Raw genomic sequence first — 23,749 nt, forward strand, 5'->3', positions numbered from 1 at the left:
TTGAACACATACCAGTCAATTTTTTAATCTCGACGGGGTCAACATTACAATAGGGCCTCGTTTACTTTTCCAGTAGCCCTCTGAAGAGCTATTCAAGGTGGACTGCAACTACAAGTGTAACCTAGGCCTTATACCCCCACCATGCAGAGATGGCGACCCTCTGCAATTTTCACACCCCAGCTTCTATTGTCACAAACCTCCTGGCCTCCATCCAACTGCTTTGGGATAGTATTATCGCACCTAAAGGTTGATTTACTAACAGATATATGGAAGATTTCTAAGAATGTCAGTAGCCTGGCTTGTGCTTATCCTACATTTCTCCCATACTTCAAAGCAGCCCCATCAGACTTTTAAATTGTTTGCTAAAAAGGACTTTTAATTGCCGTAAAGAGCAACATTTCTTTGCAGGTACTTCATGAGCCTGTGTGGGTGCACCTAACAACCAGAGATAACTGATAACGTACAAAAGCTGATACGTTTTCTGCTTCTCAGTATCACACTTGGAAACATTCGAAAATCACCATAAATATCATTAAACATTCCACACAGAGGCAGAATTTTCCTCACCTTGACCACTTCCCCCCCAGATGGGCGCAGGTGGGCGGGGATAGCTATCCTGAAGACGCGGCCCACCATGACGGAGCTGTCAGGGATGCCGGTTGCAGGGGCCACAGGCTCTTTAGGTTCCGAGAACAGCGAATGCATGGAGGCCTCCAGCTGACCATCCCATTCTTGGGCTGTGTCTGCAAGCTCGTTCAGCCATGCGCAGTGGGCGGAGGAAGCCACGAGCAACACCAAGACACTCCTCCAGAAAGAAGGAAGCGCAGCGGCTCCCACATTCATCTTTCACGTCTTCAGCGACCGATAATCACGCAGGGAAGGCGGCGCTCATTGGATGCGGAGTTCCATCATTCCGGACATCCTAAAAGGAGAGAGAAGACAATTGTATGAGCTCCATATACAGCACTCCAACAACATGGCAGACACACAAGTAGTTCCCCTCAGACTAGTTACACACATACACAGCACCCTGCTGACAGATCAGACACATGCCGTGAGCGCAGAAACTCCATGGATGGAAGGAGCCAATATTCAGCACAAAATCAGACTGTGCATCACGATTAAAGTGGTATTCAACCAAATTTTTTTTTTTTTTTTTTTTAAATACATGGGCACACAGGTGAGATTTATTATTTATAACGGGTACTAATACAGCGCCATCAATTTACATATACATTGTACATTCCCTGCCTCAAGGAGCGTACACTCTAAGGTCATAATGTGTAGTATGCACCACATATTGGCACATTATGGCAGACTTAGCTGTCAAGTGAAACCCTCCGGCATTGCACCGTCTCCACTCCCACTGGTCTTGACGGGTCTCTTCTGTCATCAAAACCCTACCTGTCAGCAAGTTTTAGAAAATTGGAATTTTATACCACTTTAAAGTGTAATTCCAGTCTATATCTAATCTAAAAAATGCTTCCTCCTCCATCCGAACACCCATGTAAAATAAATCTCTTTAAAAAAAAAAGATCTATATACTTTCCTGTTTTTTGGTTGCTCCGGTCTGGTCATGTGATCTGGTTTCCCTGTGTCAGCTATTATTATTATACAGCATTTATGGCGCCAACAGTTTGCTCAGAGCTTTACAGTATAACGGGAGACAATAGAGCAACAATACAGTTCAATACAAGAGGGATAGGAGGGCCTGATCCTTGGAGCTTACAATCTAAGAGGGAGGGGCTAGTGGTACAAAAGGTAATAACTGTGGAGGATAGACTGGTTGGAAGAGTAGAAGATTCCATTATTAGTTGAGGGCAGGATAGGCTTCCCTGAAGAGATCGGTTTTCAGAGATTGCCTAAAAGTGAGTAGAGTAGGCGATAGTCTGATAAATTGGGGTAGAGAGTTCCAGAGGATAGGGGAAGCTCTGGAGAAGTCCTGGAGACGAGCATGGGAGGAGGAGAAAATGTCACCAGCACACCGAGGATCACCAATATGGGTCCAAAGATTTTAATAATTGATCACATAGTTACAGCAAGGCAACGTTTCGGAGTCTCGCAGGACCCCTTCATCAGGCATGTGACGGAGGAGACAAGGGAGCAAGAGAGCAGGAGATCATGCGAGGAGCGGAGAGGACGGTTTGGGTGATATTTGGAGACAAGATTGGTGATGTAATTTGGGGCAGAGTTATATATGGCTTTTATGTTGTTAATGTTTTGAATTTTATCCGTTGGGCAATGGGAAGCCAGTGGAGGGATTGGCAGAGAGGGGTGGAGGACACTGAGTGGAGGCCAATGGAGGGATTGGCAGAGAGGGATGGAGGACACTGAGTGGAGGTCAGTGGAGGGATTGGCAGAGAGGGGTGGAGGACACTGAGTGGAGGTCAGTGGAGAGATTGGCAGAGAGGGGTGGCAGATACAGAATGGTTAGTGAGGTGGAGGAGTCTGGCAGCAGCATTCATGATAGACTGAAGGGGGGATAGCCTGCGATGAGGTCGGCCAATGAGGAGGGAGTTACAATAGTCAAGGCGAGAGATAACCAGGGAGGGAATAGGTTGCATAGTAGTTTCCGAGGTTAAGAATGAGCTAGTGGCGGGTGCTGTGGAGAGGAGGGAATACCGACAACAGATGGGCCATAGGAGCCTACGGGTGATGTCTTTGCTCCCAGGCATAACTAGTCATTTTGAGTGCTCTCTCCTCTCCCCTGCAGCTGCCTCTGTCTGACACAGGGGATCATGTGACCAGAACACCCTGGGAAACATCTCTTACATGCCTGAGTCCCACTCTGTGTACCTTTATATAATACACTCCTCTTCATACTACTATCCTCTGTTCCCAAATCTCATTTCTTTACCCCTCTGCTCCACCCCAAAACTTGCACATCTCCCCCTCATTGCTATCATCTCCCTACTACTGCTCTCATCACCCCCCAAAATGCCTCTTCTACTCCTTCTCATTTTCCTCTCCTCCATTCCCAAAATCCATTCACTATATCCCTCTGCTCCTCCTAAACATTTGTATATTGTGTCCTCACTGCTTCCTTCGCCCCTCTATGGCACCCACCACCTCCTCCTATTACTCCGCTCTCCCAGTGACCCGAACACCTCCACTAGGAGTTTCTCACGCTCCTGCACATCCCGCTCTCATGCCACCTTTCTCACCCTTCTCCTCCTCCTAGCCGCGGGAGACATCTCCCCGAATCCTGGCCCTCCACCTCCCTCACCCGCACAACACCCTCCCGCCTCCATGTCCTCCCGCAACCTAGTATCTGTCCCCCTGCTCCCTAAAATCTCCCCCCCGTTTTCATGTGCACTCCTGAACGCCCGATCGGTGCGCAACAAGCTTACCGCCATCCACGACCTCTTTGTTTCCTGCTCCCTCAACCTCCTAGCGATCACGGAAACCTGGATCCAGCCCACTGACTCTACCTCCCCTGCTGCACTCTCCTATGGAGGTCTCACCTGGACCCACTCACCCAGACCTAACGGTCGTAAAGGTGGTGGGGTTGGTCTGCTCCTGTCACCGCAGAGCACCTTCCGAGTCCTCCCAAACCCCCCCTCCCTATCCTTCTCTTCCTTCGAGGCCCACTGCGTCCGACTATTCTCCCCAACCCCCCTGAAGATTGCTGTGATATACCGGCCTCCTGGATCCATACCCCGCTTCCTGGAAGACTTCTCCTCCTGGCTACCCTTCTTCCTCTCCTCTGAGCTACCCACCATCATTCTTGGGGATTTCAACATCCCTGTCAACCTTGACAACCCGGACACAGCCCGTCTCCTCCACTTAACCTCCTCCTTTACACTTGCACAGTGCATACAATCCACCACCCACTCCGACGGAAATATCCTTGATCTTGTCTTCTCCAACCGCTGCGCTCCCCACAACCTCACTAACACCCCCTTCCCTCTCTCTGACCACAACCTGATCACCTTCTCTATCTCCTCGTCCTCCAACGCCTACCCCTCCAAATGTCACACTACTACCAGCCGTAACCTCCGCAACCTTAACCCTGCCCCCCTCCACTCTGCAGCTGATCAACTCCACGACCGCATCCTCCCCCTGTCCTGCCCCGACTTGGCTATGACTGCCTACAACAACGCGCTGTCAGCAGCCCTTGACTCACTAGCGCCTTTAACCACACGCAACATCAGACTCCGACCGCTCCAGCCCTGGCAGACTGATCACACCAAAACCCTCAAACGACGCAGTCGTGCCCTGGAGCGACTATGGCGCAAAACAAAATCCCAACAAGCTTTCACCTGCTACAAATCTGCCTTCCGCACCTACACCTCCTCCCTCCACGCAGCCAAACAAGCCTACTTCCTGACCCTCATCAAGGCCCTCTCCTCCAATCCTCGCCGACTCTTCTCCACCTTCAACTCTCTACTCTCTCCACCCCCACCTCCACCCAGCACCTCACTCACCGCCCTTGAGATTGCCAATCACTTCAAAAACAAGATTGACACAATTCGCCGCAACTCACACACCCTCTCAACCCGTCCCCTCTCACACAGCTACCCCCTTATCCCCCCTCCCCCTCGACATTACCCGCAGGGACTTCGTCACTGCTCAAACTCCCTCCAACCCCGTTCCCCCTCACTCAGCTACCCCCTCATCACCCCTCTCCCACGGCCCCACCACTGCTCTGACCTCCACTCCCACCCCACCCTACATTCCTCATACTGAAGCTCCCCCAACACTCCACACCTTTGACCTTACTACCATCGAGGAAGTCTCCAAGATCCTCTCTGATGCCCGCCTCACCACCTGCCCCCTCGACCCTATCCCCTCACAATTCCTACGACCTCCCTCCCCCTCCATCCTACGCTCCCTCACCCACATCTTTAATCTCTCTCTCTCCTCCGGCACTTTCCCCTCCCCACTGAAGCATGCACACATCACCCCCATACTTAAAAAGCCCTCCCTGGACCCCAATGACCCGAACAACCTCAGACCCATCTCCCTGCTCCCACTTACATCTAAACTCCTCGAGCGCCTCGTCTACACCCGCCTATGCTCTCACCTCAACAACAACAACCTCCTCGATCCCCTACAGTCCGGCTTCCGCCCCCTACACTCCACCGAAACCTCCTTACTCAAACTCTCCAACGACCTTCTAACCGCCAACGCTAATGGCCACTATTCAGTGCTCCTACTCCTTGACCTCTCTGCGGCCTTCGACACAGTCGACCACCCCCTCCTCCTCAAAAAACTACACTCCCTCGGCCTCAGAGATTCTGCTCTCTCCTGGCTCTCATCCTACCTGTCACAACGCTCTTTCAGCGTTACCTATAATGCTACCACCTCCCCCTCACTCCCCCTCTCTGTTGGGGTCCCTCAAGGCTCTGTCCTTGGGCCCCTTCCCTTCTCCATCTACACCTCCTCCCTTGGCCAACTCATACACTCTCACGGCTTCAACTACCACCTCTATGCCGACGACACACAAATCTATCTCTCAACCCCCCACCTCACCCCCTCGGTCTCTGCCCTAATCACACACCTGCTGAGCGACATATCAGACTGGATGTCGCTCCACTTCCTTAAACTGAACCTCTCCAAAACCGAGTTTCTTGTCTTCCCCCCAGCCCGAACCCCACCCCCCATTGACTTCTACATCACATCCAACAACGCCAATATCAAACCCGCCCTGCAGGCCAGAGTACTGGGTGTCATTCTGGACTCCAACCTATCCTTCCAGCCCCAAGTCCAATCTTTAACAAACTCGTGCAGACTCCACCTCCGCAACATCGCCAAAATCCGCACGTTCCTAACCCCAGAAACCACTAAACAGCTCATCCACTCCCTCATCATATCACGACTCGACTACTGCAACTCCCTCCTCACTGGCCTGCCTCGCCGCTGGCTATCCCCGCTTCAGTCCATCCTGAATACGGCTGCCAGACTCATTCACCTTTCCAACCGCTCCATCTCCGCCACCCCCCTCTGCCAATCCCTCCACTGGCTTCCGATTGCGCAACGGATCAAATTTAAAATCCTAACACTGACGTACAAAGCCGTCCACCATACTGCCCCGAACTACATCACTGACCTAATATCCAAGTACCGCCCAGCACGCACACTCCGCTCCTCACAAGACCTCCTTCTCTCTAGTTCCCTGGTCTCCTCCTCCCATGCCCGCCTCCAGGACTTCTCCAGGGTGTCACCCATCCTCTGGAACTTCCTTCCCCAACCCATCAGATTATCACCTACTCTCCTCTCTTTAAGGTGCACCCTGAAAACCCATCTCTTCAGGGAAGCCTACCTCACCCCCTGCTAACTTGCCGACCTCCTCCACTCTTCCTACCACTCCATCCCCCACAGCTATCTCCTCCTGTACCACCATCCCCTCCCTTCTAGATTGTAAGCTCGAAAGAGCAGGGCCCTCAATCCCCTCATGTTTTGCATTGTATTGGTATTGTTCTGTCACATGTTCTGTCCCCCTTTGTAATGTACAGCGCTGAGTGAACTATTGGCGCTTTATAAATACTGTATAATAATAATAATAATAACACAGCAGCCTGAAAATAGGAAAAAAAAATTTTTTTTTTTCTTTTTTTCTCTTTCACGAATTAGCCAGCATAGGTGTTAAGATTAGTATAGTCTATAGCCTGGAGTTCCATTTTAAATCTTTCATAAAGTACATAACATACAATTATGAATCATACAAAAGGTATCCTTCCAAATGTTACAAAACAGAGCAAGGAACGCACTCACGATACATCCCTATAGCAATGGAGGACATGCTGTCAAACATTAAGCTACGGGCAAAGAGACAAAGGGGTTGATTTTCTAAAACTGGGGAATGCAAAATCTGGTGCAGCCATACATGGTAGCCAATCGGCTTCTAACTTCTGCTTGTTCAATTGGGTTCGACAAAAAAAAAAAAAAAAAAAAAATGGAAGCTGAATGGTTCTTATGCAGAGCTGCACCAGATTTTGCACTCTCCAGTTTTAGTAAATCAACCCCAAAGTGTTTTATACTGGGGCAGGTTTAGCACTGTTGCAAGTGAGTGGATAGAAGGTTTTGGTTTTATTAATATGTAAAACCAATTTTACACTTTTGAGGTATTCTCATGGCCTTGATCTGAGTGGAATGTGGTGAAGACCAAATGGTACACAGAGGATCAGAGAAGATCCAGGGTGGATATAAAATGTATGTATAAAAGCTACAGACCTTTGATCATTAGAAAGGTCATAAGTCAGGGAAATCACACTGATTGGAACTGATAGATCTCAGTGGTGAAGGAGAACAAATCACAAAGACATACATGGCTGGTTTTCACTTGAAAGGAGTTGGACGTTTCTGGTTACATTTTTGAGGACTGCGCCATTGTATAACAATTGGAAGGATAGTTTTTGTATGTATTCTAATTACACGTGAAACTTTTTGAGGGTATCAGTTTAACCACCGTGTGAGAAGTCGAGCTTCATATTTTGCAGTTTAGAGAAGCCGTTCTCAACCCGGGTTCCATGGAATCCTAGGATTCCTTCAGAAGTTAGTAGATTCTTGAGCTGTGGCTAAATGACCTCCCATATGATGGTGCCGGCATACTTCTGGAGGCAATGCCACTTTGCAGGGCCAGTGACACAAGACCAATTATTTTTTTTAATGGTCTAAAGGAGAATTCTACCCACTAAGCACCAATGTAAGGGACATTCTTCCCACTGACCATCAATGTAAGGAGCATTCTTCCCACTGACCACCAATGTAAGGAACATTCTTCCCACTGACCACCAATGTAAGGAACATTCTTCCCACTGATCACCAATGTAAGGAACATTCTTCCCACTGACCCCCAATGTAAGGGACATTCTTCCCACTGATCACCAATGTAAGGGACATTCTTCCCACTGATCCCCAATGTAAGGAACATTCTTCCCACTGACCCCCAATGTAAGGGACATTCTTCCCACTGATCACCAATGTAAGGGACATTCTTCCCACTGACCATCAATGTAAGGAGCATTCTTCCCACTGACCACCAATGTAAGGAACATTCTTCCCACTGACCACCAATGTAAGGAACATTCTTCCCACTGATCACCAATGTAAGGGACATTCTTCCCACTGACCCCCAATGTAAGGGACATTCTTCCCACTGACCCCCAATGTAAGGGACATTCTTCCCACTGATCATCAATGTAAGGGGCATTCTTCCCACTGATCACCAATGTAAGGGGCATTCTTCCCACTGACCCCCAATGTAAGGGGCATTCTTCCCACTGATCACCAATGTAAGGGGCATTCTTCCCACTGATCACCAATGTAAGGGGCATTCTTCCCACTGACCCCCAATGTAAGGGGCATTCTTCCCACTGACCACCAATGTAAGGGGCATTCTTCCCACTGATCACCAATGTAAGGAACATTCTTCCCACTGACCACCAATGTAAGGAACATTCTTCCCACTGACCACCAATGTAAGGAACATTCTTCCCACTGATCACCAATGTAAGGGACATTCTTCCCACTGACCTCCAATGTAAGGGACATTCTTCCCACTGACCCCAAAGTAAGGAACATTCTTCCCACTGACCACCAATGTAAGGGACATTCTTCCCACTGACCATCAATGTAAGGGACATTCTTCCCACTGACCCCCAATGTAAGGGACATTCTTCCCACTGATCATCAATGTAAGGGGCATTCTTCCCACTGATCACCAATGTAAGGGGCATTCTTCCCACTGACCACCAATGTAAGGGACATTCTTCCCCCACTGTGTTGGATTTAGCAGGAGTTTGAGGCCTGAAAACTGTGTTAAAGGTTCCCAAATGGGGTAAAAAGGTGATTTAGGGGTTGCTTTGAAGTACTTCATTACATCACTTTTTTAATAAAGAATTTGCTTTTAGGTGGTTCACAAAATTCAGTTTCCATCCACCAGGCACAGGAGGCAGGATGCAGATAGGTCCCAGTTGTGCCCTACCCCAGGACAGACAGGTCCCAGTTGTGCCCTACCCCAGGACAGACAGGTCCCAGTTGTGCCCTACCCCAGGACAGACAGGTCCCAGTTGTGCCCTACCCCAGGACAGACAGGTCCCAGTTGCGCCCTACCCCAGGACAGACAGGTCCCAGTTGTGCCCTACCCCAGGGCAGACAGGTCCCAGTTGCCCCCTACCCCAGGACAGACAGGTCCCAGTTGTCCCCTACCCCAGGACAGACAGGTCCCAGTTGCCCCCTACCCCAGGACAGACAGGTCCCAGTTGCCCCCTACCCTAGGACAGACAGGTCCCAGTTGCCCCCTACCCTAGGACAGACAGGTCCCAGTTGCCCCCTACCCCAGGACAGACAGATCTGGGCCCAGTGCTGCCACACAATGACACAAGTCCAGGCAGGTGTGATGGCTCTCCCTCTCATTGTGATGACACTATATTGCAGGTCAGCGAGGGGTTACAAGATGAAGAGTGGAAGAGACGGGTGGAATGTCACAAGGCGCCGGGACCTGCACTGTGTGTAAAGCTAACATGTTTAGGATCCAGATATAGAAGGAGAGCAGAGATCACCCGGCGCTGACATTTCAAGGGAGCCCACACATTGGGGGGGGGGGGGGGCGCTGAACTCACTTTATACCTACCGACACAACAACCAATCCACTTTCACTTATCACAGCCAGAGCATCCATCTCCAGTCAAACCTAGGTGCAGAAAGGTGGGGCCCTCTGTCTGGTGTTTATTTCTCCAATCACAATTTATAAAAAAAACAAAAAACAAAATGTAAAGGTGCAATGTACACATCAAGCTCCGAGGATCAGGGCCCTCCTATCCCTCTTGTATTGAACTGTATTGTTGCTGTATTGTCTCCTGTTCTATTGTAAAGTGCTGAGCAAACTGTTGGCGCTATATAAATCCCGTATAATAATCATCAACAACACTTTGCTAAAGCTGCACTCCGCTCAGAGGTGAACACTGCAGGGCTGCCTGGATCTATCCTGCTGCTCACATCTTTGCCTGGCTGCTCCAACACCTATGTTCTGATGGCTGTGGCTATCCTCGGATTCTGATTCACTTGGAATCCAAAATCGTAGCTGGAGTCCCAATGGTTCCAGCCCCACACATCAGAATCATGAGACAGGAGACTGCAGTGGCTGCTCCTTTCTAAAGCCCTAGGAGCGGAGGGCATCTCTGCCTTCAGCGCAGCTGCAGTACTTTTTTGGCTAGATGCGGGGAAGACATTCAGGAATGCACAGCTAGCTCAGACTGGGGCTTCTGTAGTCAATGAGCAGATAATTGGCCTGCATTCCACCCATCGAGCGAATACAATGGTTTTGAGCTAGCTGTCGATCCCGTACCAGCCCCCAATGGACACCTCCTCTCAGCATAACCTGCCAGCGGGAATAGTCGTTCCACCACAGGCTGTGTGAGCTGGTATCATCCAATCAGCAGGCTTGCTGGAACACAAGCGCAGCCAGTCAGATTTCACCCATCAGTCTCAATGCACATTAAAAAAACTAAACAAAAACCATTCCGATTGGCTGCTCCGGACAGAGCTGACAGTTCATCTTCTGCAGCTCATAGTACCTGCTAATTAATAGCACTTTTCTCTGCATCCTCTGTCTGTAACACGGGGAAACTTTTAGACAAAACATTACTGTACTGTATAAGGCTAGGTTCACATATGTGCGGGTGCGCACAAACATCCCGCACAGAAGAATGCCGACCCGCGGGTGCCATTAATTTCACGGCACGCCACCCGCACTGGAAATCCCAACCGTACTGGGAACCTTGGCTGCGTTTTCAGAAGTGCAGGGACTTCTTCCCTGCGTGTCCCGGGACACAAGAGTCCATTGAAATACATGGGGTCTGGTGCCCGCGCAAAATGTGGCCCGCAGAAACGCACATATGTGGGGGGGGGTCGGGATGAAAAGCAGGACGGTCCAGTTCTCTGCATAGGCAGGAGGGATAGGGACCAAGACCCTCCAACCCACCGGGTCCTTGCACCCTATGCTTCTCACCTAGGTCTCCTATCAGAACTTTCTATTCTTTGCTCTCTAGAAAGAATTAATGAAGCTTTCCACCAACATTATTATTTATTATACAGGATTTATATAGCGCCAACAGTGTGCTCAGCGCTTTCCACCGACATCACAACAAGGCCGGACAATTATTAGGGAACGGAGACATTCTCTGGCTGTCAGTGCTGCACGGCGGTGTGGAGTCCTACACCGGAGCAGAATGTAAATATAATTCTCTATATTAATGTTTACTCAGAATATGGCAGAGGCCCAGGCTTGTCCTATGTAAATACCAGAGCGCGGCATTATACATTAACCCCATCACTGCTGGAGAATGACCCCCCCACGTCGGGGGATGGAGAGGATGTGGTGAGGACTGAACTTCCTGAAATCACACTTCACCGTCACCTCAACATCCGCGTGACATGGTAACTTGGTGTCACCGAGAGACGTAGGTGACTCGGCCGGCACAGCAGAGGAACAGCTATGCCAAGCTTTGGGAAGTAAACTCCGAATTCACAGAAAACAAGGCCATCAGTTTAAAAGGGAACACCGGTAGTCAGATCGGTGCCTGTCAGCAGCTGCTCTTTGTTTCTGAACACAATACAGAAAATTCTGCCTGCAGCAGGAAATGACTGACAGTGCGGTTCTCCAAGCGACTAACCATTACACACAATGCAGTTCTATCCAGCCGTGAACTTTCTCCAACAGCGACACCTATGTTTCCAATAACATCACAGGCGGCAGACCCGCCGCGGGAGACGGCCAGAGGCGGCAGACCCGCCGCGGGAGACGGCCAGAGGCGGCAGACCCGCCGCGGGAGACGGCCAGAGGCGGCAGACCCGCCGCGGGAGACGGCCAGAGGCGGCAGACCCGCCGCGGGAGACGGCCAGAGGCGGCAGACCCGCCGCGGGAGACGGCCAGAGGCGGCAGACCCGCCGCGGGAGACGGCCAGAGGCGGCAGACCCGCCGCGGGAGACGGCCAGAGGCGGCAGACCCGCCGCGGGAGACGGCCAGAGGCGGCAGACCCGCCGCGGGAGACGGCCAGAGGCGGCAGACCCGCCGCGGGAGACGGCCAGAGGCGGCAGACCCGCCGCGGGAGACGGCCAGAGACCGCAGCAAATACATGCCGCAACAAAAACGGTCAAGTGACCAGAACACACACTGCAACAAACGATCACGTGACCAGGATACACACTCTGGTATTAGAGTGTGCGGCATGTGACAGGTGCCCTTGGCAGCACTGGACACCTCACCCAGATCACCGGCAACCTGCAGTCTCTGCTTTATAATAACTGCAGAGCAGCTGATGCGACAGCGGATCTCTCTCGTAGTGCAGCGGGATGAGGGAGACCACCACACACTGCTAACATCAAGCAAGGAAACGCAGAGTGGACTGCGTGTTCGAAAACACCACACCTGCTCTAGGAACCACTGGCTATGGATGTGGATATCCTTCAGAATTCCTACAAGATTTATTTGTTTAGGATCCAATCTCAGGACAGCCAATCAGTGCCGAGTGTACTAAGGGGGCCTGCAGAGAAGCACGCTGCCAGGGACAAACTCCATTTTAGCATTTTGTACCGGCGTGATGGGTGCGGAGCGGCCTCGGCTTCGGGTTCATCTCGCACTTTAACAGAAGAAGGAGAGCGGCTATTTTTACAGCGAAGGCTCCTCTTACTTTCCCATAACTCCCGGTTATATTTAGTGTAACTAACACGCCATCCCCGCCGCAACTTCCCCACGCGGCTCATGCAATTGCTGCACTCCGGGGTCCTGCAAAGACTGGAACACCCATTTCTGCAGCCTCCCTGTGCTAAAGGGGTCTTCCGCGGTGAACAGAGCACCTTCCAAATTTTCTTCTGTACCGGCAAAATCTGCTAGAGGCCGTCAGCAACAATGGCAGGAGTACTGGGGGTGCCATATTACCGGAAGTGGAAGATTCCCCACGGGTTATATTTTACAAAGTATCAATCATCCAGAGGGGACAGCACAGGAGACCCTCACATCCTGCTCTGTCTTTGGGTTCCTATTTGTCAGAGGAATGGTGAGCCCCCGATTGGGTGGGTTCCTATTTGTCAGAGGAATGGTGAGCCCCCGATTGGGTGGGTTCCTATTTGTCAGAGGAATGGTGAGCCCCCGATTGGGTGGGTTCCTATTTGTCAGAGGAATGGTGAGCCCCCGATTGGGTGGGTTCCTATTTGTCAGAGGAATGGTGAGCCCCCGATTGGGTGGGTTCCTATTTGTCAGAGGAATGGTGAGCCCCCGATTGGGTGGGTTCCTATTTGTCAGAGGAATGGTGAGCCCCCGATTGGGTGGGTTCCTATTTGTCAGAGGAATGGTGAGCCCTCGATTGGGTGGGTTCCTATTTGTCAGAGGAATGGTGAGCCCCCTGATTGGGTGGGAGGGCGATCAGACAATGTAGAAGAGTTCTGCTTTAAAGTGGTTGCAAACCCTTACATACCCCCGGTTCACATCTATGCGGCCGTGCGGGTCACGTTTTGCACGGGCACGAGAACCCATTCATTTCAATGGACTCCCGTGCCCCGTGACATGCAGGGAAGAAGTCCCTGCACTTCTTTGGAAAACGCAGCCCGCAGGGGAACCTCTGTTACCAGTACGGTTGCGTTTCCCAGTGCGGGCGGCGTGCCATTAGAACTAATGGCACCCGCCCGCGGGTCCGCATTTCTGTGCGAGTGGTGCGGCTACACGGATTTTCGTGTGGATCTGCAGCGGCACCACCCGATATACCCAAGTGAAGTGATTAGCCTCAGGTGATACATAGCAAGGAAACAAATCATCCTACATGTTGTACTTGTTCATCTGCACTCTTCACTACATCTGTTCAAAGTGCTGAATTTGTAAAGCTTGTCTGAGAGCTCAGCAAAAAGGGGACTGAGAGCTGAAATTACACACTGTAGGGCTCAGTGAGGAGAGCTCAGAGAACTGATTGGAGGGGAGGGGAGGGGAGGGGAGGGGAGGGGAGGGACCCCCCCCCCCTCCACACAGCTCACAGGAACAGAGCTGAGGCTGTTAATCTGTTGGAGGTCCCTCCCTTGTCACCATTTTTTTCTTGGTGTCAGGAAAACAGTTCAGTAGGGATTGATGCTGATAGCAGGAAGGATGTAGCAGACAGATAAAACACTTAGTGCTCTGGATTGAGACAAGTACACACTATAGAGGGAGTAAAACTACACTGCTCAAAAAAACAAAAACAAAGGAACACTTTTTAATCAGAGTCTAGCATCAAGTCAATGAATCTCCTGGGATATGGATCTGGTCAGAGGGGGGTGTTCATCAGTTTCAGCTGCTTCGGTGTTAATGAAATTACCAACTGGTGCACTAGATGAGCAACAATGAGAAATGGTTTTACAGGTGGAGGCCACTGACAATTTTTTCTGTACTCATCTTCTCTGACAGTTTTTCACTCGTTTTGCATTTGGCTCGGGTCAGTGCCACTACTGGTAGCATGAGGCCATACCTGGACCCTACAGAGGTTGCACAGGCAGTCCAACTCCTCCAGGATGGCACATCAATACATGCCATGGCCAGAAGGTTTGCGGTGTCTCCCAGCACAGTCTCAAGAGCATGGAGGAGATTCCAGGAGACAAGAGCATGGAGGAGATTCCAGGAGACAAGAGCATGGAGGAGATTCCAGGAGACAAGAGCATGGAGGAGATTCCAGGAGACAAGAGCATGGAGGAGATTCCAGGAGACAGGTAGAGCTGGACAGGACCGTAGAAGGTCCTTAACCCATCAGCAGGACCAGTATCTGCAGAGCAATGGCAGAGCCCTACAAAATGACCTCCTGCAGGCCACTGGTGTGAATGTCTCTGGCCAAAGAATCAGAAACAGACTTCATGAGGGTGGCCTGAGGGCCCGACATCCTCTAGTGGGCCCTGTGCTCACTGCCCGGAACCAAAGAGCTCGATTGGCATTTGCCATCGAACACCAGAATTGGCCGGTCCACCACTGGCGCCCTGTGCTTTTCACAGATGAAAGCAGGTTCCCCCTGAGCACGTGTGACAGACGTGAAAGGGTCTAGAGAAGCCGTGGAGAACGTTCTGCTGCCTGTAACATGGTTCAGCATGACCGGCTTGGTGGTGGGTCAGTGATGGACTGGGGAGGCATATCCATGGAGGGTCGCACAGACCTCTACAGGCTAGACAATGGCACCCTGACTGCCATTAGGTATCCAGATTAAATCCTTGGACCCATTGTCAGACCCTACGCTGGTGCAGTGGGTCCTGGGTTCCTCCTGGTGCAGTGGGTCCTGGGTTCCTCCTGGTGCAGGACAATGCCCGGCCTCATGTGGGGAGAGTATGCAGGCAGTTCCTGGAGGATGAAGGAATTGATACCATTGAATGGCCCCCACGCTCACCTGACCTAAATCCAATAGAACCCCTCTGGGATGGTATGTTTCGGTCCATCTGAAACCGCCAGGTTGCACCTCAGACTTACCACGAGCTCAGTGATGCCCTGGTCCAGATCTGGGAGGAAATCCCCCAGGACACCATCCGTGGTCTCATTAGGAGCCCCCCCCAACGTTGTCAGGCATGCATACAAGCACTTGGGGGCCATACAGACTACTGAGGACCATTCTGAGTTGCTGCAATGACATTTCAGCAAAATGGACTCGCCTGCTGCATCATTTCTTCACTTTGATTTTCGGGGTGTCTTTGAATTCAGTCCTCTGTAGGTCAATCATTTCCATCAAACGATGGGGCGTCCTTACGTTCCTAACACATTACCCCGTCCATGTCAGTATAGCTATCCAGCATATTTTTCCCCATTGACATCTGATGGGTTTTCAAGGTGTTCCTTTCATTTTTTTGAAAAGTGTACTTTAAGGTTAGATCTGAGCGCTGGAAGCAATTGCAGAGTTCAGGATGAAGGACTGCAATCCATACGGATTGCTGCTTTCTCGCTGATGTGCGCCAATCGCCTCTCCACACATGCAGATTTTAACAGAAAGCCCCAATTGGGGTCTGACGCTCCGCCATCCTCTCAGAATTGTGGCACGAATCATAGCTCGGCTGCAATAACAGAGGGTTTAAGTGATAAGAACCGGCTTTATTATCGCAAGAAAGAACAGATAACTCCGATTAAATTTCAGTTGTTTCCTACCCTCCCCCCCCCTCCCTTCCTAAGATCCAAATCTTATCTCGGCTTGCCTGACCTTGAGTATTATTGGCACACATTGAGGGATATGACATAACCCGGATTCCTGCATGATACATGGAAGCCCTCCTGTCTGAAGCGGAAAGCAGCAGGCTCGCACCAAGGCCTGGTCTATGCGGGATTGCTGGAAGTCTGACCAGAGGGCGTCCATCAAATGTCGGCGAGCTGCGCGATGACTATGTTATGACTGAATATTTTCTGAACATTTTCAGGGTTCGCTCTGCCAGTTCCACCACCGACTGCCTATCTGGCGGCTTGGAATGGACTTTGGACACGTGGAGAGAAACACGCTGGAAGGGACAAGCGGAGGATTTCCATCTGGACTCAACATGAAATTAAGAAGGAAAAAAAAAAATTCTCTGGACTAAACCCAACAGAAGAACTACAAGTCCCAGAGCACCCGGCTGAAACCACTTCGCTGCCACAAGGCCGGAAAATACCCAGAAAGAGAACCGGTTACAAACCCAGATCAGGAAAAGACAAGATTAACGCCCCTACCTGCCCGCTCAGTACCTCGATCAGCTGATGAAGCATCTGTCCGCCAAACACAGATGGGCGCAAACCTGCGCAATACATCACAGCCAATACAATGCCACCTGGAGTCTGATCTAGAGACAGGACCTCCCTCCAGCACACACAACACTGCCAGAAAGAGTACAGCACAGGGGGCACCTACAGGGGGCAACACAGGCAAAGTACAATAGTGGGAGCAATATACCAAACAGGCTATACAGAGGGGCACCTGCAGGGGGCAGCACAGAGGACAATAGTGGGAGCAATATACCAAACAGGCTATACAGAGGGGCACCTACAGGGGGCAGCACAGACAGAGGCCAATAGTGGGAGCAATATACCAAACAGGCCATACAGAGGGGCACCTGCAGGGGGCAGCACAGAGGACAATAGTGGGAGCAATATACCAAACAGGCTATACAGAGGGGCACCTACAGGGGGCAGCACAGACAGAGGCCAATAGTGGGAGCAATATACCAAACAGGCCATACAGAGGGGCACCTGCAGGGGGCAGCACAGGCAAAGTACAATAGTGGGAGCAATATACCAAACAGGCCATACAGAGGGGCACCTACAGGGGGCAGCACAGACAGAGGCCAATAGTGGGAGCAATATACCAAACAGGCCATACAGAGGGGCACCTACAGGGGGCAGCACAGACAGAGGCCAATAGTGGGAGCAATATACCAAAAAGGATATACAGAGGGGCACCTGCAGGGGGCAGTACAGAGGACAATAGTGGGAGCAATATACCAAACTGGATATACAGAGGGGCACCTGCAGGGGCAGTACAGGCAGAGGAGAATAGTGGGGGCAATATACCAATCAGATTATACAGGGGGCAGTACAGAGCAGAATAGTGGGAGCAATAAACCAATGAGACTACACAGGGGGCACCTGCAGGGGGTAGTACAGACAGAAGACAATAGTGGGAGCAATATACCAAACAGGCTATACAGAGGGGCAGTACAGGCAGCGGAGAATAGTGGGGGCAATAAACCAATGAGACTACACAGGGGGCACCCACAGGGGGCAGTACAGGCAGAGCACAATAGTAGGGGGGCAATATACCAGCCTACACAGGGGGCACCTACAGGGGGCAGTAAAGACAGAGGACAATAGTGGGAGCAATATACCAAACAGGCTATACAGAGGGGCACCTGCAGGGGGCAGTACAGACAGAGGCCAATAGTGGGAGCAATATACCAAAAAGGATATACAGAGGGGCACCTACAGGGGCAGTACAGGCAGAGGAGAATAGTGGGGGCAATATACCAATCAGACTATACAGGGGGCAGTACAGAGCAGAATAGTGGGAGCAATAAACCAATGAGACTACACAGGGGGCACCCACAGGGGGCAGTACAGGCAGAGGACAATATAGTGGGAGCAATACACTTATCGGACTACACAAAGGGGCACCTAAGGGGGCAGGATAGGCAGACGAAAACTGTGGGAGCAATATACCAATCAGACTGCACAGAGGGGCACCTACAGGGGGCAGTACAAGCAGAGAATAGTGGGGGCAAAATACAAATCAGAACAGAAGGGCACCTGCAGGGGGCAGCACAGAGGAGAATAGTGGGGGCAATATACCAATGAGACTACACAGGGAGCACCTGCAAGGGGAAGTACAGGCAGAGAAGAACAGTGGGGGCATTATATCAATCAGACTACACAGGGGGCACCTGCACGGGGAAGTACAGGCAGAGGACAATAGTGGGAGCATTATACCAATCAGATATTTAGAGGGGCACTATACCAATCAGACTACACAGGGGGAAGTACAGAGAGGGGAGAACAGTGGGGGCATTATACCAATCAGACAATACAGGGGGCAGAACAGGCAGAGGACAATAGTGGGGGTATTATACCAATCAGATATTTAGAGGGGCACTATACCAATCAGACTACACAGGGGGAAGTACAGAGAGGGGAGAACAGTGGGGGCAATATACAGAGGGGCACCCCAGAGGACACTATAGACAAAGGAGAATAGGAAATGATCAATATGCTTGAGGAAACCTGCAGGGGGCAGCACATGTAGGGCAGATAGAGGATAATACAAAGGGTGATAAAGCAGTATACAGGAGGGCACCTGCTGGGGGCAGCACATGGAGAATAGTGGGGGCAATATTCCAATCAGAGATGGTAGGGTATGTTGCTCTAGGATCCCTAGGCAGGAATCCTTCGGTGACACATCATCCAAATATTAAACCGTTTCAGGAAGAAAAAAAATCTCATGCAATCACCAATCCTTTAAGAAAAAAAAAAAATGGCAGCTGGCATACAACTGTCTTCTCACACAACCACCCCGCAAATTTTATCGCATGGGGCGCTTTCTAGACTGGACAGCTTCCTAAATGCTTGGGGAAATCATCTTCACCCCGGGTCCCTACATGTCAAATTTCGGATGTATAGAACACCACCACCCTACCTGCTCTGCCATTGCTAATAACGCAGAACTAATCTACGCAGAGGGTGGGGGTCAGCCTGGGATTTTCCAGCACGCTGGGCATTCACTTTCCAGGAGAAGACAGTACAGCATTTTATCTGCACAGAGTCAGTAGCCGACATCTGGCCGCCAGATCTCATCACAGGCTGAAGAGTGTGAAAAGTCGTGTCTACGTGAGAATATAAATATGTGCCAGCAAACGTAAAATGTGTCCAGAAAGGAAAGCGGAGAATCCAGGGAGCAGAGTCCTCCAATGTCCTCGGCATGTGTACACACGCACATACGCACACAGCCAGTCACATGCCGGTGAAAGTGCAGCTAAGGAAGGTGATTAATGTGACCAGGAGGAGACATTCCTTCACACACAGTTGGGGACAACGGAGGACATTTGCTCCCTCCTCTGACCTCCGACACGCATGGACAGGGCGGCTCTGCCTGCAGGGCTCCCTAAGGAGGTCGCACACAGCACAATACAGTCCATGCCAATAATTTGGACCCAATGTGGGGCGAGGTCAGCCATTGTCACATGACCCTTTAACACCCATTCAACCACAGGCAACCTACAATCTCTTCATATCTGAGATGACTGAATTTGCAATGTATGGAAATCCCCAATTTCCTCCCTTGACCCCCCGTGGAGGCTTCTTAATCCCAGTGTGATGGAATTCCTCCACAATCAGTCGTTATTGAACCACCTGAACGATGCCAATCTGCCATACATGCTCTCGCATGCTGTGATTTAGGTTGGAGCTCTTGTGGGTGTGACGGGATGGAAATATTCTCACCGCAGAATGAGGAATTTCAGACCTCCTACCCTGGCTGCTATTTAATGAAATCTACAAGATCTGGATTGGAGTCCCGGCCATGAACAGCTCTGGGGATACATGGCTGAGTTCAGTGTCTGACTCCAGAAAAATATTCTATGGATGGAGGGGGTGAACCCCTGAATTGCAGTCGGAGTGACCCCTGGCCCCTTTTCCTTGTTCTGGTGTCACCAACACAGGAAGTGAGGACATTCTGTCTTCTATGGTTGAACTGGATGGACTTTTGTCTTTTTCAGCCAGACTAACTATGTAACTATATGTAATCCCACATAGGGGTCTCAGTGCTGCAGACGTGAAGTGATACATCTGCCAGCATGCAGGACATTTCCAGGAACCAAGCATGTGCAATGACGATGTAAACAAATTCTGTGTTAATAGGAGAGGTGTGAAATCTGCCGGGAAGGGGGATGGGAATAATGAAAAACACAATGTCGTATCTTATAGGTCGTTTCCAATCTGGTGCTCACATAATGCGCTGTGATGTTTCCGTTCCCTCCGAAATCTGCTGTGAATTGCGATCAGACAGATTTACATATCAGTGAAGTCTCCAGCCTCAGGCGGGGGGCGGCCTCGCTACTCAACACACATTACAAACATTCGCCTTCAAAGCCGTCAAGCTATTAGCAGAGCCGGCCCAGCGAGCGACCAATGAGATGGCGCGTCCATCACTGCAGAGGATGCAAAGAGCGTTCCTTAACACAAGGCAAAGCTGCACTGGAGGATAGGTTTGGTGGTCACCTGTTTGCAGGTAAAGAGTAAGCCGGGGGGGACAGAGAGGCCAAGGGGGGCTGAAGGCTGGATGGCCAAGAGGGGGAGATATAAGGAGGGCAGGAGGCTAACGGAGGGCCTGAGGACTAGTGGCAAGATAATCCAAGGGAGGGTGTCTGGTGTGGACAGGAGGCCCAAAGGAAGGAAGATCAGTTGAAGACCTTGAGGGGGCCAGGGTCTGAGAGGGCTTTAGTATGAGTTGATTGTCACTTATATACAGATAAGAAGGGGAGGGGGGAATTGGGGGCAGAAAGCTGAGGGGTAAAGTGGGTGGTTGAGAAAGATGTGGGGAGGGCAGAAGGCCAAAGGGGAGACATCTGTACGATTCTAGCTGGGCTTATACTGGAGGGCATTTGTGGGGTTATGGCGAGGGCAGGAGGCCCAAGGTGGGGGGAGGGTTGGTTGGAGACCTCAAGCGGGGGGGACACTGAGGGGGCGATAGTATATGTTGTCTGCCACCTATGTGCAGATAAGGAGGCCTTGAAGAGCTAAGGGGCCACCAGGTGGAGTGTACACTGGAGGACATGTGCAGGGGTATGGCAAGAGCAGGAGGCCCAAGATGGGGAGAGGGTTGGAGACCTCAAGTGGGGGGACACTGAGGGGGAGATAGTATATGTTGTCTGCCATCTATGTGCAGATAAGGAGGCCTTGAAGAGCTGGGAGGCTGAGGGGCCACCAGGTGGAGTGTATACTGGAGGACATGTGCTGGGCTATGGCGAGAGCAGGAGGCCCAAGATGGGGAGAGGGTTGGTTGGAGACCTCAAGTGGGGGGACACTGAGGGGGAGACAGTATATGTTGTCTGCCACCTATGTGCAGATAAGGAGGCCATGAAGAGCTGGGAGGCTGAGGGGCCACCAGGCGGAGTGTACACTGGAGGACATGTGCTGGGGTATGGTGAGAGCAGGAGGCCCAAGGGGGAAGGGGTTGGTTAGAGATCTCGAAGGGCCAGGAGGCTGAAGGGGGTATAGTATAGGTTGGCTTCCACCTATATGAAGATGCTAAGGAGATCATGTGGGGTTGAGGGCAAGAAGCAGAAAGGTTGGGAGATATGGTGAGAGCAGAAGACCTGAGGGAGAAAGGATTGGTTGGAGACCTCGAGGAGGCTATAGTGTAGCTTGGTTTCCTCCTATATGAAGATGCTAAGGAGATCATGTGGGGTTGAGGGCAAGAAGCAGAAAGGTTGGGAGATATGGTGAGAGCAGAAGGCCCAAGGGGGAGGGGATTGGTTGGAGACCTGGAGGAGGCTATAGTGTAGCTTGGTTTCCACATAAATGCAGATAAGAAGGCCAAGTGGGGTCGAGGGTACGAGGCAGAAAAGTTGCATGGGGCTAGGGGGAAGAGGTGGGAGACTGAAGAGGGGAGATATGGGATGGGCAGGAGCCCCAAGGGGGAGGGAGGCTGTGGGTGCTATAGTATGGGTTGGTTTCCACCTGTATGCAGATGATAAGGAGGCCAAGTGGGGATGAGGGCACGAGGCAGAAAAGTTGCATGGGGCTGGGGGGAAGAGGTGGGAGACTGAAGAGGGGAGATATGGGATGGGCAGGAGCCCCAAGGGGGAGGGAGGCTGTGGGTGCTATAGTATGGGTTGGTTTCCACCTGTATGCAGATGATAAGGAGGCCAAGTGGGGATGAGGGCACGAGGCAGAAAAGTTGCATGGGGCTGGGGGGAAGAGGTGGGAGACTGAAGAGGGGAGATATGGGATGGGCAGGAGCCCCAAGGGGGAGGGAGGCTGTGGGTGCTATAGTATGGGTTGGTTTCCACCTGTATGCAGATGATAAGGAGGCCAAGTGGGGTTGAGGGCACGAGGCAGAAAAGTTGCGGGTGGTTAGGGGGAAGAGATGGGAGGTTGAAGGGGGAGATATGGGGAGGGCAGGAGCCCCAAGGGGGATATAGTATGGGTTAGTTTCCACCTATATGCAGATAAGGAGGCCGAGTGAGGTTGAGGGCAGGAGGCAGAGAGCCTGTACAACGATTCTGACTGAGCATACACCAAAGGACATGTTCCGGAACGGATGGTCACAACATGCCAGAATCCTCTTATAAGCCATCATGAAGAATTCGGCCGCTCAAATATTTTCCAGCAGCTGAAAAAACGTTACTGACCAAACATTAATAAATGTGATGAGGTACGCAGAAATCTTGCACCAGGTTGACATTACCCTCCCTAAAGTGACAGTCTCAGCATTCAGAAGGAAGACAAACACATGCAGAGTTCAGGAGCCAGTCAGGCCAATTTGGGAGCCATCAGACAATGAAAGCAGAAGACCTAACCCCCCCCATTTTATTAGGAAGTAGTGGTGACCTGGTGGCCATCTGCCCAGCCCTTAGATCCGAAGAACGCACAGTCGGCAAACCTCCGGAGTCTGGCTGTTGCAAGGCTGAGATAAATCACTGCTTGTGCCAAACTTTTCATTTTTTAAAAAAAAACAAAAAACAAAAAAAAAAAACAATCCAGCTGCTTCTGGATTGCCCGTCAGTGTTAGGGAACTACAAGTGCCAGGATGTCCAGCCAATCAGTGGACGGCAGCAATCAGTGGGCTTTGTGTGGAGGTGGGTGGGTTAGGCCAACAAATCCCAGGAATGACAGGAATGTCCTCCTGAGACACAACACTCCCAGGAAGTGGAATTCCGGCCAGGTAGAGAGGCACTCCGGGTGGGACCGACCTCTCTGATAACAGACCAAATATTCCAAATATTCTCCATGAAGAACCACAGCCGCCATCCTCCACCTGCACCAGGTTACTGATGCGGCTGTATATACTCACCGACACCCCACCCAGGGCCAGCGGCCCCTACACTCACACACATACCACCACTAGCAATTGCTGCGATACATCCAGCTGCACAATGAACGTGGCGGATTAGTCAGCGTGGAGTCAACCAGCCAGACTGATCACGCAGACTTCCTATTGAAGAAATCTCCCAGCGTACTGGACAGTTTCTGAGCAGAACTTGTGGCGCTGGCAATCAAATTCTGACGGCGTTTGACGGATGCACTGATGCAATGCAAGCTCAGACACTACATGTCCCAGCATTCCCTCACAGAGACATG

At 51.1% G+C, this 23,749-nt stretch overlaps 1 protein-coding gene across 2 annotated transcripts in view; it reads right to left on the reverse strand.

Annotated features, from left to right (window-relative positions):
• The window catches only part of DAG1 (dystroglycan 1), a 136,381-nt gene that overhangs the window by 24,022 nt on the left and 88,610 nt on the right, over nucleotides 1-23,749 (reverse strand). For both annotated transcript variants that reach the window (XM_089689754.1, XM_089689753.1), the window contains one exon: nucleotides 568-922. In XM_089689754.1, the coding sequence (XP_089545880.1) occupies nucleotides 568-843 (276 nt within the window). In that variant the 5' untranslated portion in view covers nucleotides 844-922. The remainder of the gene's footprint in view (nucleotides 1-567; nucleotides 923-23,749) is intronic.

Source organism: Staurois parvus, unplaced genomic scaffold (genome assembly GCF_062004578.1).
Source record: "Staurois parvus isolate SC_StPar_1 unplaced genomic scaffold, SC_StPar_1.0 ptg000496l, whole genome shotgun sequence".
In the NCBI taxonomy this organism is placed as follows: Eukaryota; Metazoa; Chordata; class Amphibia; order Anura; family Ranidae; genus Staurois; species Staurois parvus.